At 40.7% G+C, this 20,851-nt stretch overlaps 1 protein-coding gene and 1 pseudogene across 1 annotated transcript in view; one reads left to right on the top strand and one right to left on the bottom strand.

Moving 5' to 3' along the window:
* The first annotated feature begins 7,002 nt into the window (after nt 1–7,002).
* CHIC2 (cysteine rich hydrophobic domain 2) overlaps nt 7,003–20,851 on the top strand; it is a 42,898-nt gene continuing 29,049 nt past the window's right edge. The window contains exon 1 of the mRNA XM_012441146.3: nt 7,003–7,457. Coding sequence (XP_012296569.1) covers nt 7,339–7,457 — 119 coding nt within the window. The 5' untranslated portion in view covers nt 7,003–7,338. The remainder of the gene's footprint in view (nt 7,458–20,851) is intronic.
* LOC105709285 (small ribosomal subunit protein uS5-like) lies at nt 12,557–13,391 on the bottom strand (annotated as a pseudogene).

The raw sequence follows: 20,851 nt of genomic DNA, 5'->3' as shown, positions 1-20,851 counted from the left end.
CTCTAAGATTGGAGCACAACCTGCAAATTTTAGGTCACATGCCCACTCTTGGAAATGAGGATATGGTCAGCTTAACCTAATCACATGTACTAAGGATGGAGGGAATATGATTTACTGAAGATCTTGAGGGTGGTGTTACAGAATGTGTGCCAGTTGCAGAAGAAGGGGCTGGGAAGTGATGCATGCAGCTAGGCTGAACTACTACTGGTCTCCCACTTGCAGTTTTAAAAATGCACATCTGGCTGGGCACGGTGGCTCACGCCTGTAATCCCAGCACTTTGGAAGGCCAAGGCTGGCAGATCACCTGAGGTCAGGAGTTCAAGACCAGCCTGGCCAACATGGTAAAACTCCATCTTTATTAAAAATACAAAAATTAAGGCTAGGTGTGGTGGCCCACACCTATAACACCAGCACTTTGGGAGGTTGAGGCAGGTGGATCACAAGGTCAAGAGATAGAGACCATCCTGGCCAACATGGTGAAATTCCGTCTCTACTAAAAATACAAAAGTTAGCTGGGCATGGTAGCACGCACCTGTAGTCCCAGCTACTTGGGAGGCTGAGGCAGGAAAATCGCTTGGACCTGGGAGGCAGAGGTTGCAATGAGCCAAAATTGCACACTGCACTCCAGCGTGGTGACAGAATAAGACTCCGTCTCAAAAAAAAAAAAAAAAAAAAAAAATTAGCTGGGCGTTGTGGTGCGTGCCTGTAATCACAGGTACTCAGGAGGCTGAGGCAGGAGAATAGCTCAAATCCAGGAGGCAGAGGTTGCAGTGAGCTGAGATCGCACCGTTGCACTCCAGCCTGGGTGAAACTCCATTTCAAAAATACAAAAAAATAACTAAATAAAAAAATAAAAATGCACATCTGATAGTGTCACGGCCTGGCTTCACATCCTCAGCTCCTTTACTTTTGGCATGCATTTAAGATTTCTTACAAAGGCCATCAAGGTTCCACCAGCCTCTCTGAACCCATCTGCAGTCTGGCTCTGCCTTCCTCGCTATAATCCAACCACACTGGCTTTGTTTTGTACCTCATTTGAGCTGTGCTCTTTTCTACTTCAAAGTCTTTAAACATGCTATTCTCACTGTCTGGAGCTTTTTCCCTCTCTATTCTCTACTTCCCTACCTCCATACCTTTGCTTAACTCATCAGCTTACATGTCATTTTTCCAGAGAATAAATCCTGATTTCTTGTAGTGAGTTAACTACTTCCATGTGTCCCTGTGCTTCTCCACAGAACTGATCACAATACTAACAGTTATTTATTTTTATAATTATCTGTCAGTCCTCCCCAGTGAATGTTATGCTCGCGAAGGCAGGGGCTATGCTTGATTTACTGCTAAATCCCTAGTTCCTGGCACAGTGTGTGACACATGAGAATCATTCAGTGCAACTTTGTTGAATGAATGAAAGAATGAACAAATGAGGGTTTATATGCTTTCTCAGTCAGCTTGGACTGTGTGATATTGTGAAATACATATTTGGTTTTTGACCCTGTTTCCTGGCATACAACACCGAAAATGCTTAGAAACTCCAAAGCAATGTCTTTCTATATGCTAATGAGTTGACTGTAGGCTGGCAGCTCCTAGGTAGCTTCAGGATGAGAGCTGGTTACCAGAGGGGCTGAGGGTTAAGTCAATGGCCAGTGGTTTAATCATGCCTATGTAATGAAACCTCCGTAAAACCCCAAAGGGTTCTGAGAGCTGCCAGATAGCTGAACACCTGGAGGATTACAGGGAGGTGACAAGAACTCATCCATGTGCCAGGAAAGCAGAGCACCCCGACTCTATGGGGACAGAAGCTTCTGCACCCAGGACCCTTCCAGACCTCACTCTCTGTGTCTCTTCATCTGGCTGTTTATTTGTAACCTTTAAAATATCCTTCTTGGCTGGGTGTGGTGGCTTATGCCTGTAATCCCAGCACTTTGGGGGGCCAAGGTGGCAGATTGCTTGAGCCTAGGAGTTAGAGATCAGTCTGTGCAACATGGTAAAATCCCATTTCTACAAGAAATAAAAAAATTAGCTGGGTGTGGTGGTGCATGCCTGCATTCCCGGCTACTTGGGAATCTGAGGTGGGTGCATTGCTTGAGCCCAGGGAGGTTGAGGCTACAGTGAGTGGTGATTGTACCTCTGTCTCAAAAAGTAAATAAATAAGTGAAATGAAATGAAATATCCTTCTTAATAAACTGGTAATCCTGTTTCCCTGAGTTACGTGGGCCGCTCTAGGAAATTAATTGAACCTGAGCAAGGCGTTGTGGGAACCCCAATTTATAGCTGGTCAGTCAGAAGTTCTGGAGACCTGGACTTGTGACTGGTGTTTGAAGTGAAGGGTGCAGTCTTGCGGACTGAGCCCTCAACCTGTGGGATCTGACGCTATCTCCAGGTAGATAGTATTGGAATTAAATTAGGACATACAGCTGGTGCCCACTGCAGAAGTGATTGCTTGCTTGTTTGTGGAGAACCCCTCCCACCCCACCGCCAACACACACATCTGGTCACAGAAGTCTTCTGTGTTGGTTATTGTTGTTAAGTGAGAGAATAGGAAAAAGCACATTCAGTGTGTTTTGTTCCACACAAACAGGTTGCTGCACAAAATACCATAGACTGTGTCTTGGTCCCTTTGGGCTGCTATAATGAAATATCATAAACTATGTGACTTATAAACAAACATTTATTTCTCATGGTTTTGGAAACTGGGAAGTCCAAGATCAAAGGGCTGGCATATTTGGTGTCTGGTGAGGGCCTTCTTCCTTGTATAGATGGTTATCTCAATTTAGATAACATTTGTTGCTGTGTTCTAAGGTAGCGGAAGGCCAAACCAGCTCTCTGGGGCCTCGTTGATAAGGGCACTAATCCCATTCATGAGGGCTCAGCCTTCATAACCTAATCACCGTCAAAGACCCTAATATTTCCTAATACTATCACCTTGAGGGGTAGGATATCAACATACAAATTCGGTGGGGATGTAAAGATTTAGTACACTGTAGCCTGGGTGGCTTAAACAATATAAATTTATTTCTCACAGTTCCTGATGACTTGGTTCCTGGTGAGAGTCCTCTTCCTGGCTTGCCGATGACTGTTTTCTTGCCATGTCCCCATGGCGCAGAGAGATCCCAAACTATCTAGTATTTCGTCTTATAAGGGCACGAATTCCATTACAAGGGCCCCAGCCTCTTGACCTCATCTCAACCTAATTACCTCCCAAGGGCTCCATCTGCAAATACCATTACATTGAAGGTTAGGGCTTCAACATATGAATTTGGGGGTGGGGGACACAATTCAGTCCAGAGTATATGCACGATCTCATTTGATCCTCCAGAACCCCATGACTATGGGGTTTCAAATGGAAACTATAGTTTCCATTTGAGGATGGAGAAAAGGAAGCTTAGAAAGGTGAGGCTGTCAATGACTGCTCTGCTAGGTAGAAACAGAATTGGGAGTTTTCAAATCTAAGGAATTAACTAAGGAGTATTTGCCTTAAAAACAAGTCTTGCTGCCTCCTGAAGCCTGGAGACATTATCCAATTTGGTTTTGAGCCATTTGGTCTGAAGTTAATATAAGAATGTGTGAGGCAAGAATGTAAAGTTTGAGACCAGCCTGGCCAACATGGTGAAACCCTGCCTTTACTAAAAATACAAAAAAATTAGCTGGGTATGGTGGCTGGCGCCTGTAATCCCAGCTACTTAGGAGGCTGAGGCAGGAAAATCGCTTGAACCCGGGAGGTGGAGGTTGCAGGTGAGCTGAGATTGGGCCACTGCACTTGAGCCCGGGCAGCAGTATGAGACTCCATCTCAAAAAAAAAAAAAAAAGAAAAGAATAGAGAGAAACTCCAATGAAGAGGAGGAGGCTATGGAGGGATCGGCAGTTTGCAGGGAACAGGGGAGCACCTGGACACAGAGGGAGAGGGTCCTGGAAAAGCGCCCATCCCCATGAAGAAATTGGGGGAAGGAGTTTCACAGGAAACTGGGTCCTGGAAGGTTGGCGGGGTGGAGGTGGGGGGTTGGAATTATGATGTCAGCTCTCATCAGGAAAATGTTTGACTCATGTTCACTCACCCCTTTGGCCTTGTTCCTAGGTCCCACACCCTTTTGCTGGCTCTGACAGGTTTTTCAGAGCAGGAAAAAGAAGAACACACACACACACACACACACACACACACAGAAAGGAAAAAAGACAAGGCAATTCTTTCACTACATCATATACCCAGGCGGTGGGAGTTACAAAGATTTCTCTGTTGAATAGATCTTGGAATAAGAACATTTCTCCCACATTGAGCCAGTATTAAGATAAGGGTGAGGTTCTCACAGTCCTCTGAAGCCTGATTAACTCATTCTGGTGTTCTGGAAAGAGCACTAGTAACAATATAGCTCAATTCAGATAGCATTTATTAAGCTCCTTTTCTGAAGCAGAAACTGTGGAAGGTGCTGGGGTTTTAAGGAGCTGTGTGGCTTCCTCTGTCCTTGACAAGTTGTCAGCTACGTGATGATTTAGATACTTTGGGGCACTAGCTCCTTATCTTGGCCACTGTTTCTACATAAAGGTGAATTCTCAGCCACAGCCAGGTGTGGGCTGTGCCGGGACATGCTGCCCTTATTTCCTTCTTATCTTCCTGTTTGCAGCTGTTCCTTTAACTGAGTGAAGCCACTAGTCTTCTGGCTCCTGCCAGGAAAAAAATTCAGAGGCTGAGGCAGGAGGATCGCTTGAGCTGAGGCTGCAGTGAGCTATGATGGCGCCACTGCATACCAGCCTGGATGAGAGAGTGAGACTCTGTCTCAAAAATAAAAATTAAAAAAAAAAAAAAAAGGACATTCAGGAAACCTCGCCCCACCCAGTGCACTCAATTAGATTATTATTATTTTTTTTTGAGATGGAGTTTCGCTCTTGTTGCCCAGGCTGGAGTGCAACGGGGCCATCTTGGCTCGCTACAACCTCTACCTTTCAGGTTCAAGTGATTCTCCTGCCTCAGCTTCCTGAATAGATGGGATTACAGGCATGCTCCACCATGCCCGGCTAATTTTGTATTTTTAGTAGAGACAGGGTTTCTCCATGTTGGTCAAGCTGGTCTTGAACTCCCAAACTCAGGTGATCTGCCTGCCTCGGCCTCCCAAAATGCTGGAATTATAGGCGTGAGCCACCGGCCCGACTATCATTAAATCTTAAATCGTCACGTGGCCTTGAGAAAGCCACATAGCATCTCTGAAACTAAGGAATAAATTCACCCTCTTTGCTTACCTCACAGGTTCTGAAGGGAATATTAAATGATATATTATGCATGTGCTTTATAAGCAGTAAAATATGATACAATGCTGTGGTGATCCTCATAGGATTGATAAGCTAGGGAGCCTTCAGTGTCATCTATTATCACCCTGTGTGTTTATTGTGTGCCAGGCCCTCTTCTAGGCACTTCATAGATCTTCAGCCCTTGAATCTGCTGAGCATCCCTGCGGGGCAGGTACTGAACAGTGAGGTTAAGTGACTTGTCCAGAGTTACACAGTAAGTGGCAGAGCTGAGATTCAAAGCCAGGCAGTCAGGTTCCAGAACCCACATTGTTAACCACCCGTGTGCCCCACTAACACTCTGTGTTCTCCTCCATGAGCCCCTGGCAGAGATGACAATTGCTTGCCTTAATGATAGATAAGCTACCGGAAGGAAGGGCCTAAGCCTCACTCACACATGTGCACAGTGCCTGCCACATAGCTGGTTCAGTAGATATTTGTTGAATGAACAGTTATCCTCTGGGGAGGGATACAATAAGTCTGATACACTTACTGTATTTTTCCTTCATCTTTTCTTGGTTAACCACACTCGTTTCCCTCAGTTACCAATAGGAGGTTGACATTTCTCACTGTCTTCATTGACCTCCTTTGGACATTCTCCATGTTAGCAGTGACCCATCTAAAGCCAACTACTGTGACATAAACACTGCCTCACTTGGAGAATAGCCTGGCCAGCGCTGGGCTCAGAACTATCCTTTCTTCTCCCATGGTGTATCCTCACTGTCCAGGACTCTCTTCTCAGAAACCCACTCCTGGCCCTGGACTGTTTGTATGCTTAATGAAACCAAGTACCCAAAGTGACCCTTCAGCCGTTACTAGGCAGATAAGCAGACTCCATTAAACCTTTTCCTTCCTCCCTCCCCTCCTTCCTTTTTTCTCTCTCCCTTTCTTCTTTCCTTCTTCTCGTCCTATCCTTTCTCCTGCCTGCTTCCTTTTCTTCCTCCCTTTCTTTCAAGGTCTTGTCTGTGGGAGGAACTGGTAAGGAATTCCCTAAGGTTTTAAGGAAAAAAACAGGTTACTGCATCTTCTAATATGGAATCCAGGTAGTTTATCGGCTTTCTTTCATAGCATGACTACGGTGAGATTTCTTGTAAGGAGAAAAAAAAAATACCAGCATCACTGGCCTCATATATTGGATTATATTTAAGGGGATCAAGGGACAAGATGTTTGAATTTGGAGGCGTCTTGGAAAATCCTGTAGTGGACACAAATGTTCTCAATGTCTCTGCTGCGCTCCTCCAACTGGGAAAAAAGAGACTCTAGTGCTCATCATAGACTGAAAACCTGAGAAAAAGCGAGATGCGATTATTAGATAAACTGGCAATGACACGCACAAAAATGTGTCTATTCCAGCCAGGGCTTTTCTTTTCAGTTGTTTGTTTGGGTTAGAGATGACTTTGGGGAACTGCATGTCCCAGTGGACACTCTGAGCTGCGTTGTCCGAGTCGTGGGGTTGCAGCCCACAGTCAGTAGAGCCGCCGCCCCCCGGGTCCGAGACTCAGGAGCCGGCGAGCGGGGCCGCGCTGGCGGGAGCGCGCGCCCCGAGCGCCGTCGGCGGGTGGAAGCGGAGGAAAGACGGTGGCCTGGGAGCGCGCGAGGCTTCATGTGCGCGCGCGCGCGCGCCCGCCCGCCCGCCAGCCAGTCCGCGCGCCCACTCGCTCACGCGCCCACGCACGCGCCCGCCCGTCCGCACGGCCGGGAAGTCTCGCGATGCCGTAGCTGGCTGCTCCCGCTGCGGGTGGCTCTGGCTGTTGCTGTGGTTGCTTGAGTTGCTGCTGCTGCGGCGGCGGCAGCGGCGGCGGTGTTGGTGGATGTGTCGGCCCCTGGGCGGATGTTGACATTGTGTTGTTGTTATTGCTGATAGTAATGGCGGCGGCGGTAGCGGCGATGGTCCAGACCCCGTCTCCTCTGTAGCCGGAGCCGAGACAGCAGAGAGGGAACTCCGCGGCCTCGGAGCCGGCGGCAGCGGCGACTCCCCTCAGCCTCCGCCGCCTCGCCCGCCCGTACCCCGGCGCCAACCCCGGGAGTCAGGCCCCTTTGGGCAGGGGCTCTCGGAGGCTCAGGATGGCGGATTTCGACGAGATCTATGAGGAAGAAGAAGACGAGGAGCGGGCCCTGGAGGAGCAGCTGCTCAAGTACTCGCCGGACCCGGTGGTGGTCCGCGGCTCCGGTCACGTCACCGTGTAAGGCCCGGAGGAAGGCGAGGGCGGGAGGTGCGGGGCTGGGGTGGGCCCCGTTACTTCATGGGAGTCCCCTTTCCTCGGTGTCCGTCTGGTGTCGGGGGCCTTCGGAAAGAGTAGGCGACCAGGAAGTAAGAACTTGCCTTATTTTCATTTGTTTGGGTCTCCGAAGTGGGGACGGACGCTGTCCTTTCTCCTCCACACACCCCTTTAGCAGGCCCTACAGGCCCGGGCGATGTGACGATCCCAGTAGGCATGGGTTTTTATTAGGGTCTGCCCTGCAGGCCACCCTTCAGCTTGCTTCAGGGTGGAAGTACGTGTATTGACAGGGAGCCTCCTTGTTTTCTCGCTCAGTTATCCTGTGGTTCTCTGTGCCTTTGCACCTGGTGACATGGCTCACAGGCCAGATCTGGGCCGTGTGAGACCCCGGTGACAATTGGCAACGAGGCTCCCTGTCGCGTCTATTTCACACATACTCACAGATCTTCCAGTTCTTCTTCTACAGAGTTAATTTCCGCAGAACTAACCCAAGTTCTTGTAATTGTACGTGATAAAAATATATAGTTGAACACAAATTTAAGATAAGAAGTATGTTTTCGACAAATTAAAAAAAAAAAAAAAAAAAAACTACGTGAGGGCCATACACTCTGCTCAGGTTACTGAGGGAAAATTGTAGTCCCAAAGCTCCTCCTTGGGGCATGAGCTTGGAGCTTCTTAATGTGTTAAGAGTCCCTGTAAGTCCCACTAGTAACATTAAAAGTCTAGTATTAAACAATAAGGAAGGAAAGCTTTCAGAAAGGCCATGACAAATAAAGGAATGTGAAGACTTGAAGCAAATAATGAGCTGTCCGGAAGCAGGAAGTTTTGTAATGTTTCTCTGTGAAGTCTACAGTTTTGTACCACCTGATATATTGATACTCTCTCATTTTAGATCTCTTATTCAAGTCATAGATCAAACTTCCATACCTGTCAGATATTTCTGTACTTCTTCACCTTTTCAGTAAAACAAAAGGGCCAGCAAGTTGCAGAATGTCTGAACAGTCTTCATTATATTTTGGCAAACAGTGAGTGGGATGTGCTGTGAATAACTTAGGGAAACAGTAAGACTTCTCATATAAGTTTGTCAGCAAAATAATTGCATTTCTCAATACATGATATGACCAGTCATATTGTCGTTTGGGTATACTTATGTAATGCTTTGATTTCTTTGGCACCTGTTAGTTTATATTCAGGTGACTTAACAGGGCACTGCATAATTGCTGTCACAGCACCATGACAAGACAGTGGAATTTATCACCACCTAACACTTTCTAAGTGTTCTGTCATTACCAGCTTGAGAAATATAACCAAATATCATGAATAGTAAACTTTTAACATATATCACAGAACTCATAACCTGCCATTTGCTATTATTTTGACTTTTAGGACCTTTTTGCATTGTTTTAAGCCTAAGGAGTATGTAGATGCTTAAAGAAATGATTTCCAAACTTTGTCATGCCATCTTTCCTTCCCACTACATTCCTCATGTCAAAGAAAAGCTAGCAGAATTTTGTCATTTAAAAAAGCAATACTGTAGTTGTATTGTTTCCTCTGTTAAGGAGAAGAAAAGCACTTTGTTGGGTAAGTGGAAAATGTAATAGTGGGCAAAGTACTCAGAACCAAGTAGGTAATCAGTAAACTTGACTGTAGTTGCTACTTGGAGAGGCTAATAGGGTAGAAAAGAATTATTAGTGGTTTTCAAACTTAGCTGTTCCTTAGAATCCTGAGTGGCTTTAAGAAAAGACCCTTGCCTTTGCTCCACCCCAGGCCCGTTGAAGGCCAAGTACTAAATGAGGGTCCTAGACATGGATAGTTAAAATAATAAGTAAATAAATAATAAAATCTCACAGGTAATTCTAATGTGTAGCCAAGATTGAAAACTATTCCAGGTTATAGGGAGGGACTATCTGCCGTCAGTAAACAGTATGCCTTTCTATATTGGGAGTTAAATCTCTGATCTTCCTCAACAACTTCCTTCTCCTCCCATTTATCTTGGTTCTAGGTCATGGGTTAAAATCTATCTCAGCCACTTCCTGGGTAAATTATTTATTTATGACCTTTAGTTGAGATGGGGATAGTTAGAGTCCATACCTTTTAAGATTATTAAGGATTAAATGAGATAGTAGTACATGAAAAAAAATTATTGCAGTGTGTGGTACTGTGTTCACTAGATACTAGCTTTTATTATTATCCTCCTCAGGTACAGTTTTCCACTTTGAGAAACAGGTATAAAACATAGTACTAAGAAATTAGAACTGCCATTGTCAAACATAACAGTGATTGACTTTAGTTTTACTTTTCCATTTCTAAGCAATGTGTATGTGCTTAAATTACTGTGTTTGAAGTATTTTGATAACAGTAAGGATCTTTCTGCCTTGAAAGCTTAAACCTGTTTTATGGTGACATAGATAGGTAATGATACAAAACTTTTTTTTTAACATGGCTCTGTCGTACGTAATTCCTAGGCACAGTAGCACACTATCCCAGTGGGTAATCCAGTTAGCACCTATAAAGGTTTTTAGAATTGGTGCATGTGTGTTACTGTAACTGTTGAGCACATTCAATATTTCTTGCTTTAAATATAAATGGGAAGAGCTATTAGAACAGTTGTAGTAAGACTGGCTAAATTTATCACTGCCCCTACCACCCCCTTCCCCCCCAACTTTTTTTTTTTTTTTTTTTTACTAAGGTGCTGATCAGAGCAGTCTTCCCTTACCAATTTGAAAGTAATTGACCATATAAACTGAATCATCTGTAATCTAGATCAATCTGGAAGGATATAGATCAATCCATATGTTTTTCACAGATGTAACTTTTGAGTAGGCCTTTACAGTTGACTATTTCTACTCTTTATTTTTACTTTAATATATTACAGTATTACTGTTTACTTTAGAAACTATTGTATTCTCACGTGACATGATTGGCATGTCATTGTGGTGATGTGAGAGAGTAAGTTACCTTCCATTCTCTAGGTTAGTCTTTAGGTATAATCAGATTTTTGTGACATAGGATGCAAAATGTCTAATTTGCCTAAAGTCTTCTTTAAAGTGACTTTTAATACTAATATTTTCTTTTTTTTAAATACAAATGTTTTCATCTTGACTCCAAATCAGTCTTATTTTTTTATACTTCTCTTGTGATCGGTATTCTTTTTTGATATTCTTCTGTTTAAGTATAATATTTCTCTTCATTGTTAGATTTCTGTGTAGCAATATGGAGAAATCTTGTGTAGAAGCATATTTTGAGGAAAATGCTATTGGAAGGAAGGAAGATAAATGATAAATTCCTATTATTGCATAATATTTAGGTACATGTAACCTAAAAGGCTTACACTCACGATTCAATTAAAAGTAGATTTCCTTCTTGTTTTTGTGATGACTTCTCAAATATATAACTGATGATGAGGAAAAAAGTGACTGTTAGGTAGTCTTGACCAGATTGGTTAATATTTTAAAATAATGGAGTTCTGTATGCTTCAAAATATATTTGTGCAAAATATATTGATCATTATTGAAGTCTTTCATTTTCACAGTGATAACTCTAAAGGATGTGTCAGTCTAAAAGGTAGAATTTAAAAGTAGTTTTAGGCCAATATTTCCTAGGTAATCTATCATTATAACAGACATTATTTGCTCCCATCTCCATTTCCTACCTTTTCTATATCAGAATCAAACTTGAGGCTTTCCTAGAGAATGTATAAACTTTGATTTCTAATTCAAGCCCTGTCATAGAGCCAAGTTATTTTGCTGAGATTTGTTTCTAATGTTATTCTCTTGTAAGTTCACTAAGTTTTACCGTGTCTTCATGTACTTCTGAGGTATAATCTTAGCATCTCCACAAATAATTCCTTCATGTACTTCTGAGATATAATCTTAGCATCTCCACAAATAATTCCTTATCCTTCAACACCATTTTTTATCAATGGCCGTTGGAAACCACTCTTTGTTTGTTTTCATTACAGGTATGTTATGGAAAATTAAAAATTTAGAAATGTGACTTGAAAACGTTTGGGATTCAGTATGATATTTGAATAAGAGACATCACAAGAATACCTTAGTGTTTATTGACATATCAAATGGTACGGTTAATAAAAAAATTGTCTTGAAATGTGTCAGTATTTCAGGACTGCTACTGTGATTAGCAATAAGAAACCTGAACATGATTTGCCAGAAATTGCAGAAACATTTCAATAAAACAATTTTGTTAAACTTCATAATTCCTACATCTTTCTCCCATCCAGCATAATATTTAAGACATATTCTATCTCTAAAGATTAAGCTTTCTGTTTTGGAATTTTTGAAGATCTTATTGACGTATCTCCGCAATCTCAAGAACACTATATAGTATCTCAAGAACACTATAAAGTTCTTGAGGGCAGAGTTTGTGTTTATTGATCTTTCTCTACTGTTTAATATAGTGTCTAGAATATTATCGTTCCTATGATATTTTCTAAATGAATGTAGTAATTGTATACATCTTTGGATTTTGTCAGAATTGCCAAAGGAATCACTATGTTCTTCTCTTTCTGCACCTCCTAACAAAGGCAAATAATAGTCTATAATAGAATACTTACAATATTGAAAAGATAAATGGCTCCTCTGTTTTTAAAAATGAAATTTGGTAATTGTGAGGAAATTATCAAATTAAGGTAGATTTTTTTTATGTGGGTTTTTTTTTTCTCCAGAGATTTTTGTTTTCTTTTTTTAGAGACAGAGTCTTGCCCTGTCACCCAAGCTGGTTGGCATTGGCCTTGACCTCCTGCCTCTAGTGATCCTCCTTTTTCAGTCTCCCAGGTAGTTAAAACTACAGGTAAATTGCTATGCCTGGATAATTTTTTTTTTTTAATTTTTTGTTTGTTTGGTTTTTATAGGGATGGGGCTTCACTGTTGCTCAGGCTGGTTTTGAACTCCTGGCCTCAAGTGATCCTCCTGCCTCAGCCTCCACAAATGTTGGGGTTGTAATATGAGCCACCATGCGTGTCCTCCTAAGAGATTTTTCTTTTTTTCTTTTCTTTTCATTTTTTTTGCAGGGTTAATTCACTTTATTTTTCTTGTATAAAAACCCTATGCTGTAGCCACAGCCGGAGCTTGGGTCCTCTGCACAGAGACTCTGGTGTGGGTCTTGACGAGGTGGTCAATGAATTCCTGATAGGGAGACTTGGTGAATACAGTCTCCTTCCAGAGGTTGGGGGTCAGGTAGCTGTAAGTCTTAGAGATGGCATCAAAGGTGGCCTTGGTGAAGTTGCCCAGGATGGCAGTGCAGCCCCTGACTGAGGTGTGGCAGTCATCAATACCAGCCATCATGAGCAGCTTCTTGGGCACAAGTGCTGAGATGATGCCAGTGCCCCTGGGCGCGGGGATGAGGCACACCAGCACAGAGCCACAGTGCCCTGTCACCTTGCAAGGGACGGTGTGGGGCTTGCCGATCTTGTTCCTCCAGTAGCTCTGCGCATGGGGACAGTGGAGAGCTTGGCCAGGATGATGGCTCCACGGATGGCAGTGTCCACCTCCTTGGAACACTTAACGCCCAGACCGACATGGGCATTGTAGTCCCCAATAGCAACAAACGCCTTGAACCTGGTGGGCTGGCCAGCACGGGTCTGCTTGTGCACCGGCATAATCTTCAAAACCTCGTCCTTGAGAGAGGCCCCTAGGAAAAATTCAGTCATCTCAGATTCCTTGATGGGCAGAGAGAAGAGATAGATCTCCTCCAGAGACTTGATCTTCATGTCCTTGACCAAGCGGCCTGACTTGGTGACAGGCATCCACTCCCTGGCCTTGCCTCCATGAGCTCTGTGGTCTCGGCCCTGGCCCATCCACGGCGGCGACCCCGGCCCCGGATGCCACTGTTGAAACCTCCGTGGAAGCTACTGCAGTTCCCCATCCCAGGGCCCCCGGGGCCTCCGCGCCCACCCACCCGCCTGCACCAGCATCATCAGTCAATTGGTGTTTTATTGGAGAAGAAGCAAGATTTTTCTTATTCCATATGGTTTGAGAGGAAATCAATTTGATTATAGATTTGGACATATCTTTGGTAATATGAAGAAAAAATGAGATGCATTCTAATTGGACCAACTACTAAAACTTCTTAATGCATAGATTTTCTTGAAGAAATTAGAAATATGATAATTAACTGAGGTTTCAAAGTTTTTACTGTATTCGAATTTGATAATTTATATGACATTTTGGTCCAAAGAGTTCAGTGTTGGATTTTTGTCTACCAAAGGATATGAAATTGATTAGTACTTAAAATTTTATGTGATTGGTTAAGTGGAAAAGAGGGATTAAATAGTGAAAAGTAAATTATATGTAATTATTATGATGCTAAATAAATACTATTCTAAATAATTTAAATAATAAAGAATAATAATATTAATTTGAGATCTACTCTTGAATTCCAGCTGGAGTTTATACTGTTAACAGGTCAAAGGCCCAGGATATTAGACCAGCTGTATACTTAGAAAGAAATCTTCCAAATCTCTGTAATAGCTATTTCTGGCTTAGGTTTCTAATCTGCTATAAAGCTATTTGAGATTTTATTCTTAATAAAAATTAAGTTTTAAATATAACATGTAGCAGCAGATGCTCTTGCCTATCCTTCTAGTGTCTTCTGTGTAAGATTGTGAGTATGTGTAACTTTGACCCAACCAGAATCTTGGGTCTGGAAGGGAAGAGTCTAGGGATTTTTATTTTTAGTAAGAGTGTCAGTGTGATTCTGTCAGACATATTTGGAAAGTAATGGGTGGTACTATGGAAAAAGTGTGGTCTTTGATGTCAGGCAAATTGGTTTCAATTCTCAGTCACTTCCTAACTGTAACCATAAGCAAATTAACCTTTCTGAACTTCAGTTTTTTCATCTACAAAAAAGGATAATATCCACCTTACAGTGGATTTTGTGAAAGTCAGAATTTATCTAATGACCTAGATCCATAATGGGCATTAAACTAATTATTACTTATCACATATTTTGATGTTTAACTTTGCGTGCACGTTTTTTGGTTAATCTTTACTATTTTGTGGGAAGTCAGTCTAAAATGTGATGTATGCTTTTCTGCTTTAAAACAAGATTCTGAGCATAGATCAGAATTATCTAATTAACTAGAGGAATCATTTAATCAAAAGCGGCTATCAGGTTGATACACAGTGATGTCTTAGTGGCCTTGAGGAATGTTGGATTTTGAGAACCTTCTTTAAATGGCACTTTCTTTTAAATTTCATATGTGGGCTATTGCTTTTGGTTTACATTCTTCTCTCTTTGTAATTGATCAGCTGTACTTGGAAATAAAACAACCAGCCTTATTAGAACTACATATAAAATAAGAGAATTTTATTCTGATTGATGAATGTAGATGCTTGGGTTTTACTACTTGGGTTTTACAATATTTATTTTGTTTTCTCAGAGTATTTTTTGTTTAATCTTTGATTATCAGCTGTCCTTATTGAGGTTTCCTGGTAAGTAATTTAATGAGTATTTGTTAAATGCCCATTTTTGTGCCAGATATTGCACAAGACTCTGGGTATATAATTAAACCCAAAATGATACATGCATAGTTTCTGCCCTCATGGAGTTTACAGCTAATAGACAAACTTTATCTGATAAAATTGCAGTGAAGAAAATGGATGAGGTCCTGTGATTGAAAATAATGTGATTAGGGAGAAACTCTCTGAGGAAGCTAACATTTAGGAAGGGTGAGAGTCTTGTCAAGAGCCCCTGGATCTGGAGAACAGCAGGTGCCAAGACTCCAAGCCAAAACAAGCTTGACTTGCCTGAGGAACTGAAAGGATACCTCTGTATTAAGGCTAGAATATAGTGAACAAAGGGGATAGTGTCTTGAAATGAGGTTGGAGAGTTCAGTAGGGGCCAGAAAGGATTGTAAAGGGATTAGGATGAAATTTAGAAGGTTATTGAAGCAGCCTCCATAAGACATGATAGTGGCCCCAACTAAGGTGTTGATCTCTAGATTAAAGGAGTTATTACAATTCTGGGTATAAACCATCAAATTTCACCACTTTTCTTATGAGATATGGAAATACATAGCAATGGCCACCTTTGCTATCTGATTCCTCAGTTGTTGTGTGTGTATGGTTTATTTTTTAATTTTAGCTTTGTGTAGGCTGAGGTTAAATAACTGGCTGCCCTTACTGTTCACTGGGAATGATTTTGATGGCATTCCTGCACTTTTTGTTCTGCTGCCGGGGCAGCTAGTATGCCAAGAGAATAGCATGTGCCAGAAGTAGAGAGAGTCTTTCCCACAAGATCATAGATTTTGAAGTGGGAACCCTGGTAAAACTTTTATCCCTTAGCTATAAGGTGTATGGTATGTGACAGCCCTCATTACATTTTCATTAGATTTGAGGAAAAAATTGTGTTTTTTATATCTTACATTTAAAACTCAGTTGCATCCACTGGAGTTGAAATGTTCTCACAATGTCCCTGAAGAATAATTTTTTTCTTCTTCTTTTTTTGTTTTTTTATTTGGGTTGGGGTTTCGCTCTTTGTTGCACAGGCTAAAGTGCAATGGCACGATCTCAGCTCACTGCAACCTCCCCTTCCTGGGTTCAAGCGATTCTCCTGCCTCAGCCTCCCGAGTAGCTGGGATTACAGGCATGCACCACCAGGCTGAACTTAGGAAATAAGTCTGCATAACCCATGTGTTTAGTTTGAAATTTCTAGTTCATATGCTCATAGGTCTTGTCATATCTGTAGGAAGATAAAAATTCTCTGTACCTATAGATTTGTACAGATTGAATGTCTCAGAATCCAAAATATCCAAGACTAAATTCATAATCTACCCCTCAAATTAGTTTCAGCTGTACCCTTCCATTATCAGTTGATGGAAGATCAAGGACCCTGTTTGTTTAGATGAAAAATTTTTTGATATGTTCTTGATTTTCCTCTTTGTCTTTCACTGCATCCATTCTGTCTTGACATCTTGTCTCTGTCTTCAACGTCTAGCCCTATTTTGCCACTCCATGGGTGGAGTGAGTTGCCAGTCTCCTTTCTGCCTTACACTGAATATATTTTTCTTAAGCCAGGCATAGTGGCATGTGCCTATAATCCCACCTACACAGGAGGCTGAGGCGGAAAGATCACTTGAGCCCAGGAGTTTGAAACTACCCTGGGCAACATAGCAAGAATCCATCTAAATTACTAAAAGTGTATGTATTTTTTCTTCCCCATTTCCACCTTTGCATCTCCTCTTTTACAGTCATCTTGATACATCTGCCATAGTGATCCTTTTAAAACATAAGTCAGATCAAGTCTCTTCTCTGTATCAGGCCCCTCAAAGATTCTCCATCTCCTTCAGAGTCCTTTTAATATTCTACAAGACCTTCCCTGATCTGGCCCATCATTACTTGTCTGCTGATCTCAGTTTCTGCTTACTATTGGCTTCAGTTTATTTTGACTTCTGATTATCGATGGCTTTACTACATGTTGACTTCAGTTTAAGCCCTCTCACTCTCTGTCAGCTCTTCATGTTACCATCTATTTGTCTTATGTTCAGATACCTCACACTTGATCTTAGCCAAAAGGCCGAGAAGCGATGTGTTCAGATACCTCAAGAGAGAGCTGATTAAATTAATGTTATCTAAGTTAGGCAGGACTGTTGGGCCTTGCCATTCCATGTGCTGCTAGCCAGCCCAGGGATTAGCTGTTCTTAAAGCAGATGCCCACTTGTGATCTAATTTGCCAGAGTATAGGCACTTCCTAGTTAGGCATGCAGAGTAACAGGCTACTCTCTCTAGTATACATGGTTTTGACCTGTGTAGTATCTTTTCACATTGTTGTATTATAATTAATTTAATTATAAGATATTTCTGTTTTAAAAATTTTACTGTTAAAAATATCACTGTAACTCAGAAGAAAAGAAACATTGAAGATATATTTTTTGGTTAAGAGCAAAACAAGTTGAAGGAGCAGATTCTTGCATTTCTGCATTTATAAGGCAAAATTCATTATGAGTTCAAAACATGTCTTAATTTAAAATGATAGTTCATTACTGAATGCCAAGAGACATTGTTAATATGAGGAGATACAAGGAACATAGAAGAAGTTAAAAACTGAAGGACAGGGGATTATATGGACTTAAACTATGGAAAAAATAGAAATGCATTCAAGAAAACTATTGAGTAGTGAACCCAGATTTCCCTGTTTACTTAAAACACCTAGTTAGTACCAAATAAAAGATTCAGATAAGAAAACAAAATTATAAAATATTTGTCTGCCGGACATCATGGCTCATGACTGTAATCTGCGCTTTGGGAGGCCAAGGTGGGTGGATCACTTGAGGCCAGGCGTTCGAGACCAGCCTGGCCAGCTTGGTGAAACCCTGTCTCTACTAAAAATACAAAAATTAGCCCGGCATGGTGGCAAGTGCCTGTAATCCCAGCTATTTGGGAAGCTGAGACAGGAGAATCGCTTGAACCTGGGAGGCAGAGGTTACAGTGAACTGAGATCATGGCACTGCACTCTAGTCTGGGCAACAAAGTGAGACTCTGTCTCAAAAAAATTAAATATTCATCAATTATTTACTTAGCAGCAACTATACATTACTGAAAAATAGCTCTTATTTAAAAAGAATGATACAAAATATCTTTTAATACCCCCTCCCTAAAATAACACCACAGAATACTTGATTATTCATTAACATATCTGTGCCACTGCAGGTATTTTCTCTTGATACATTTCTGGAAGTAGAATTACTGGATCAAAGGATAGGAATATTTTTATAAGACCCCCTTTACATACTATCAGATTGTATTCCTGAAAAGTCTTATCAACTTACAAGGTTTTTGTTCTTTTCAGTTAAATGGTATAAGAACAGTTTTGAATTTTCTTCTTCAACATTTTCCTCCATTGAGAAACATGGTAAAAATACTGAAGATATATAAATAAATCTAAAAATGAAAGGAAGGGAGGGTAAAGAAGTTTATGTTCAATGCTATTTCCATGTTATTAATTTGCAAATTTCACTTTTAATGGTTGTTTAATATTCTGTTATATTGAGATACAATAATTTACTTAACCATTTCTAAAATGTTATAAATATATATTTATATTTGTGAATAAAGATTCAATCAACTTGTTTATGCATAAATTTAATCCACATTTCAGGTTATTTTTTAAGTAATATTACATTTCTGAAGATAAAACACTGTGACAAAGGTACAAATATTTTCAATGCCAAATTAATCTGAAATGGTTAACAATTTATAGTTCCATTGACAGTGTGTGATATTTTTCCATCTTGACCTTCTTGCCAACATAAAATAGTTTTTAAAATTTAATTTTATTATTCTTTGTAGATAACTGAATTAAGATGCCACCTACTTTAAATCGTATTTTAAAAAATTATCCAAGTGCTACTTCTAGCTTTTTGGATTAGTATAGAATGTTTGGTTGTTAGAGTTTGAAGGGGGTTCAGCTCCCTACCGAATGCAGGAATCATTGCTCTTCTTTCAAGTATATCAAATTATTATTTTATGGGATGAAACTTGGCCTTTCTAATACTGTCCTGAGCCAATTGTACTTTGTCTTAGAATAAAGGAAATTATTTTTACCACATTTAGAAACTTGTATGTAAACTTGTAGGTACATTTGTAATGCTGTCAATTGAAAACAAAACATATATGCCATTTTCATTCTAACAATCTCTACCTCCTGCCAAACTTTAAAAAAAGCCAGAACTTAGGTAGTGTCAAAATTAAGCAGTTTATGTCAAAACTAAATCATTAGAGGTGATATTTTACAGTTAAGAAGTGTGACTTTTCTTATTCATTTAATAAAATAAGATGGTCTTGCCCAATAGTATTGTTTTGGTTGGTCTAGATTTGGGGAAAAAAAAAAGGGAAAGGTTCTGGCAGGGATGAAAAACATAGCAAAGGAGATAATTTGCTGTGGCCTGTGCCAAATAAGACATTCTGATGTTCAAGCTCTTTGCTAGGACAAAGCATGCTATGTGAAAAGACTTGCTGAAAAGAGTTGTTTTCAACTACTCTGATTAGAACAGTCTTATTAGTAAAGAAGTGTGTATGAAAGCCTGGATTATGGTAGTTTGAATAATGAATGTGAGGTAGGTAAGGTAAAGATAGTTAATGTAAAGGAGTCTTTCAAAACATTGGTTGAGAAAGGAAAGAAATAGATGCCATCAGATGACATTGAGAGAGAATAAGAAAACAGGGATTCACATTGTCAGGTGAATAGACTAATTCAGGTTTGTAGGCTATGTTTAAGGAGCCTGAAGCGAGGTAGAAATACAGTGGATTGCAGAGGAGACTGGAGGAGATGAAACCAGAAGTAAATGGTTAGTTTTGGAAAGTTTTCCTCCATTGAGAGATGGTAAAAATACTGAAGATATATAAGTAAATCCAAAAATAAAAGGGAGGGAAGGTAAAGCAATTTTGTATTCAATGGTATTTTTTTCCTCTCAGAGTTGACAACTATGGTTATCTGCAAAAAATGTTGTGAGGATAAAGTTGAACAACTAAAGACAGGGGCAACAACTACGGAGCATAGAAAAGGGAACTTATTGTGGATGAATAAAGATTGCTATAATAATACTCACTGAGGTTAGAAATAAGATATATATGTTACATGTGTGTGTATATATATATATATTTATTATGATGATGCATTTATAAATGTGATTTTTCTCCAGTAGCTCCAGGCAGCGTGAAGAAAGTAAACAATTTAATTGAACCTGGGTTCTCAAGGGACACTGTAGAGATGATTAAAAGTGTTTGTTGGAGTATGGTCAAAATGATTGACTATGTAGTTGTGGCAAATAAGAAAGGAAAGGGAGTCATAGGGAGCTATGGAGGGGTGGGAAGCAGTAAATTACAACCAGAAGCCAAAAAACAAATTTAGTAAGGATGGGAGAAACGAAATGATTGATGGCAATGGTAAAAGGAGAATTTTACAGTTCAGAATTTCAGAGGTAATACAGTCCCAAGTGATGACAGTATCCAGAATATATCACAGTGAGTAGGTTGCTGAATTAGTTAGAGGTGAAGGAGGTAAAGTTCTTTAGAGTAGATAAGGTCAGGAGTGAACTATAGTTGAGGATTTCTTAAAAACGAGTGGCATTTCAACAGGGTTTGTGGTTAAAGTGAAGATATATACAGGTATATGGTGCTTAACTATGGGGGCTATTCTGATAAATGGGTCGTTAGGCAATTTCATCACTGTGCACTGTGCAAACATCACAGAATGTGTGTATACAAACTTAAATGGTGTAGCCTACTAAACATCTAGGCTATATAGTTATAGCCCATAGCCCTTAGGCTATAAACCTGTACAGTATGTTACTGTACTATGTGCTGTAGGCAGTTGTAAGACAGGGTAAGTTTTTGTGTATC

The sequence above is a fragment of the Aotus nancymaae genome, unplaced genomic scaffold (assembly GCF_030222135.1).
Source record: "Aotus nancymaae isolate 86718 unplaced genomic scaffold, 86718_ANA_hifiasm-v0.15.2.pri h1tg000006l, whole genome shotgun sequence".
NCBI classification, from domain to species: Eukaryota; Metazoa; Chordata; class Mammalia; order Primates; family Aotidae; genus Aotus; species Aotus nancymaae.
Note: the sequence above shows the minus strand (reverse complement) of the source record. Positions and strands in the feature narration are given on the sequence as shown.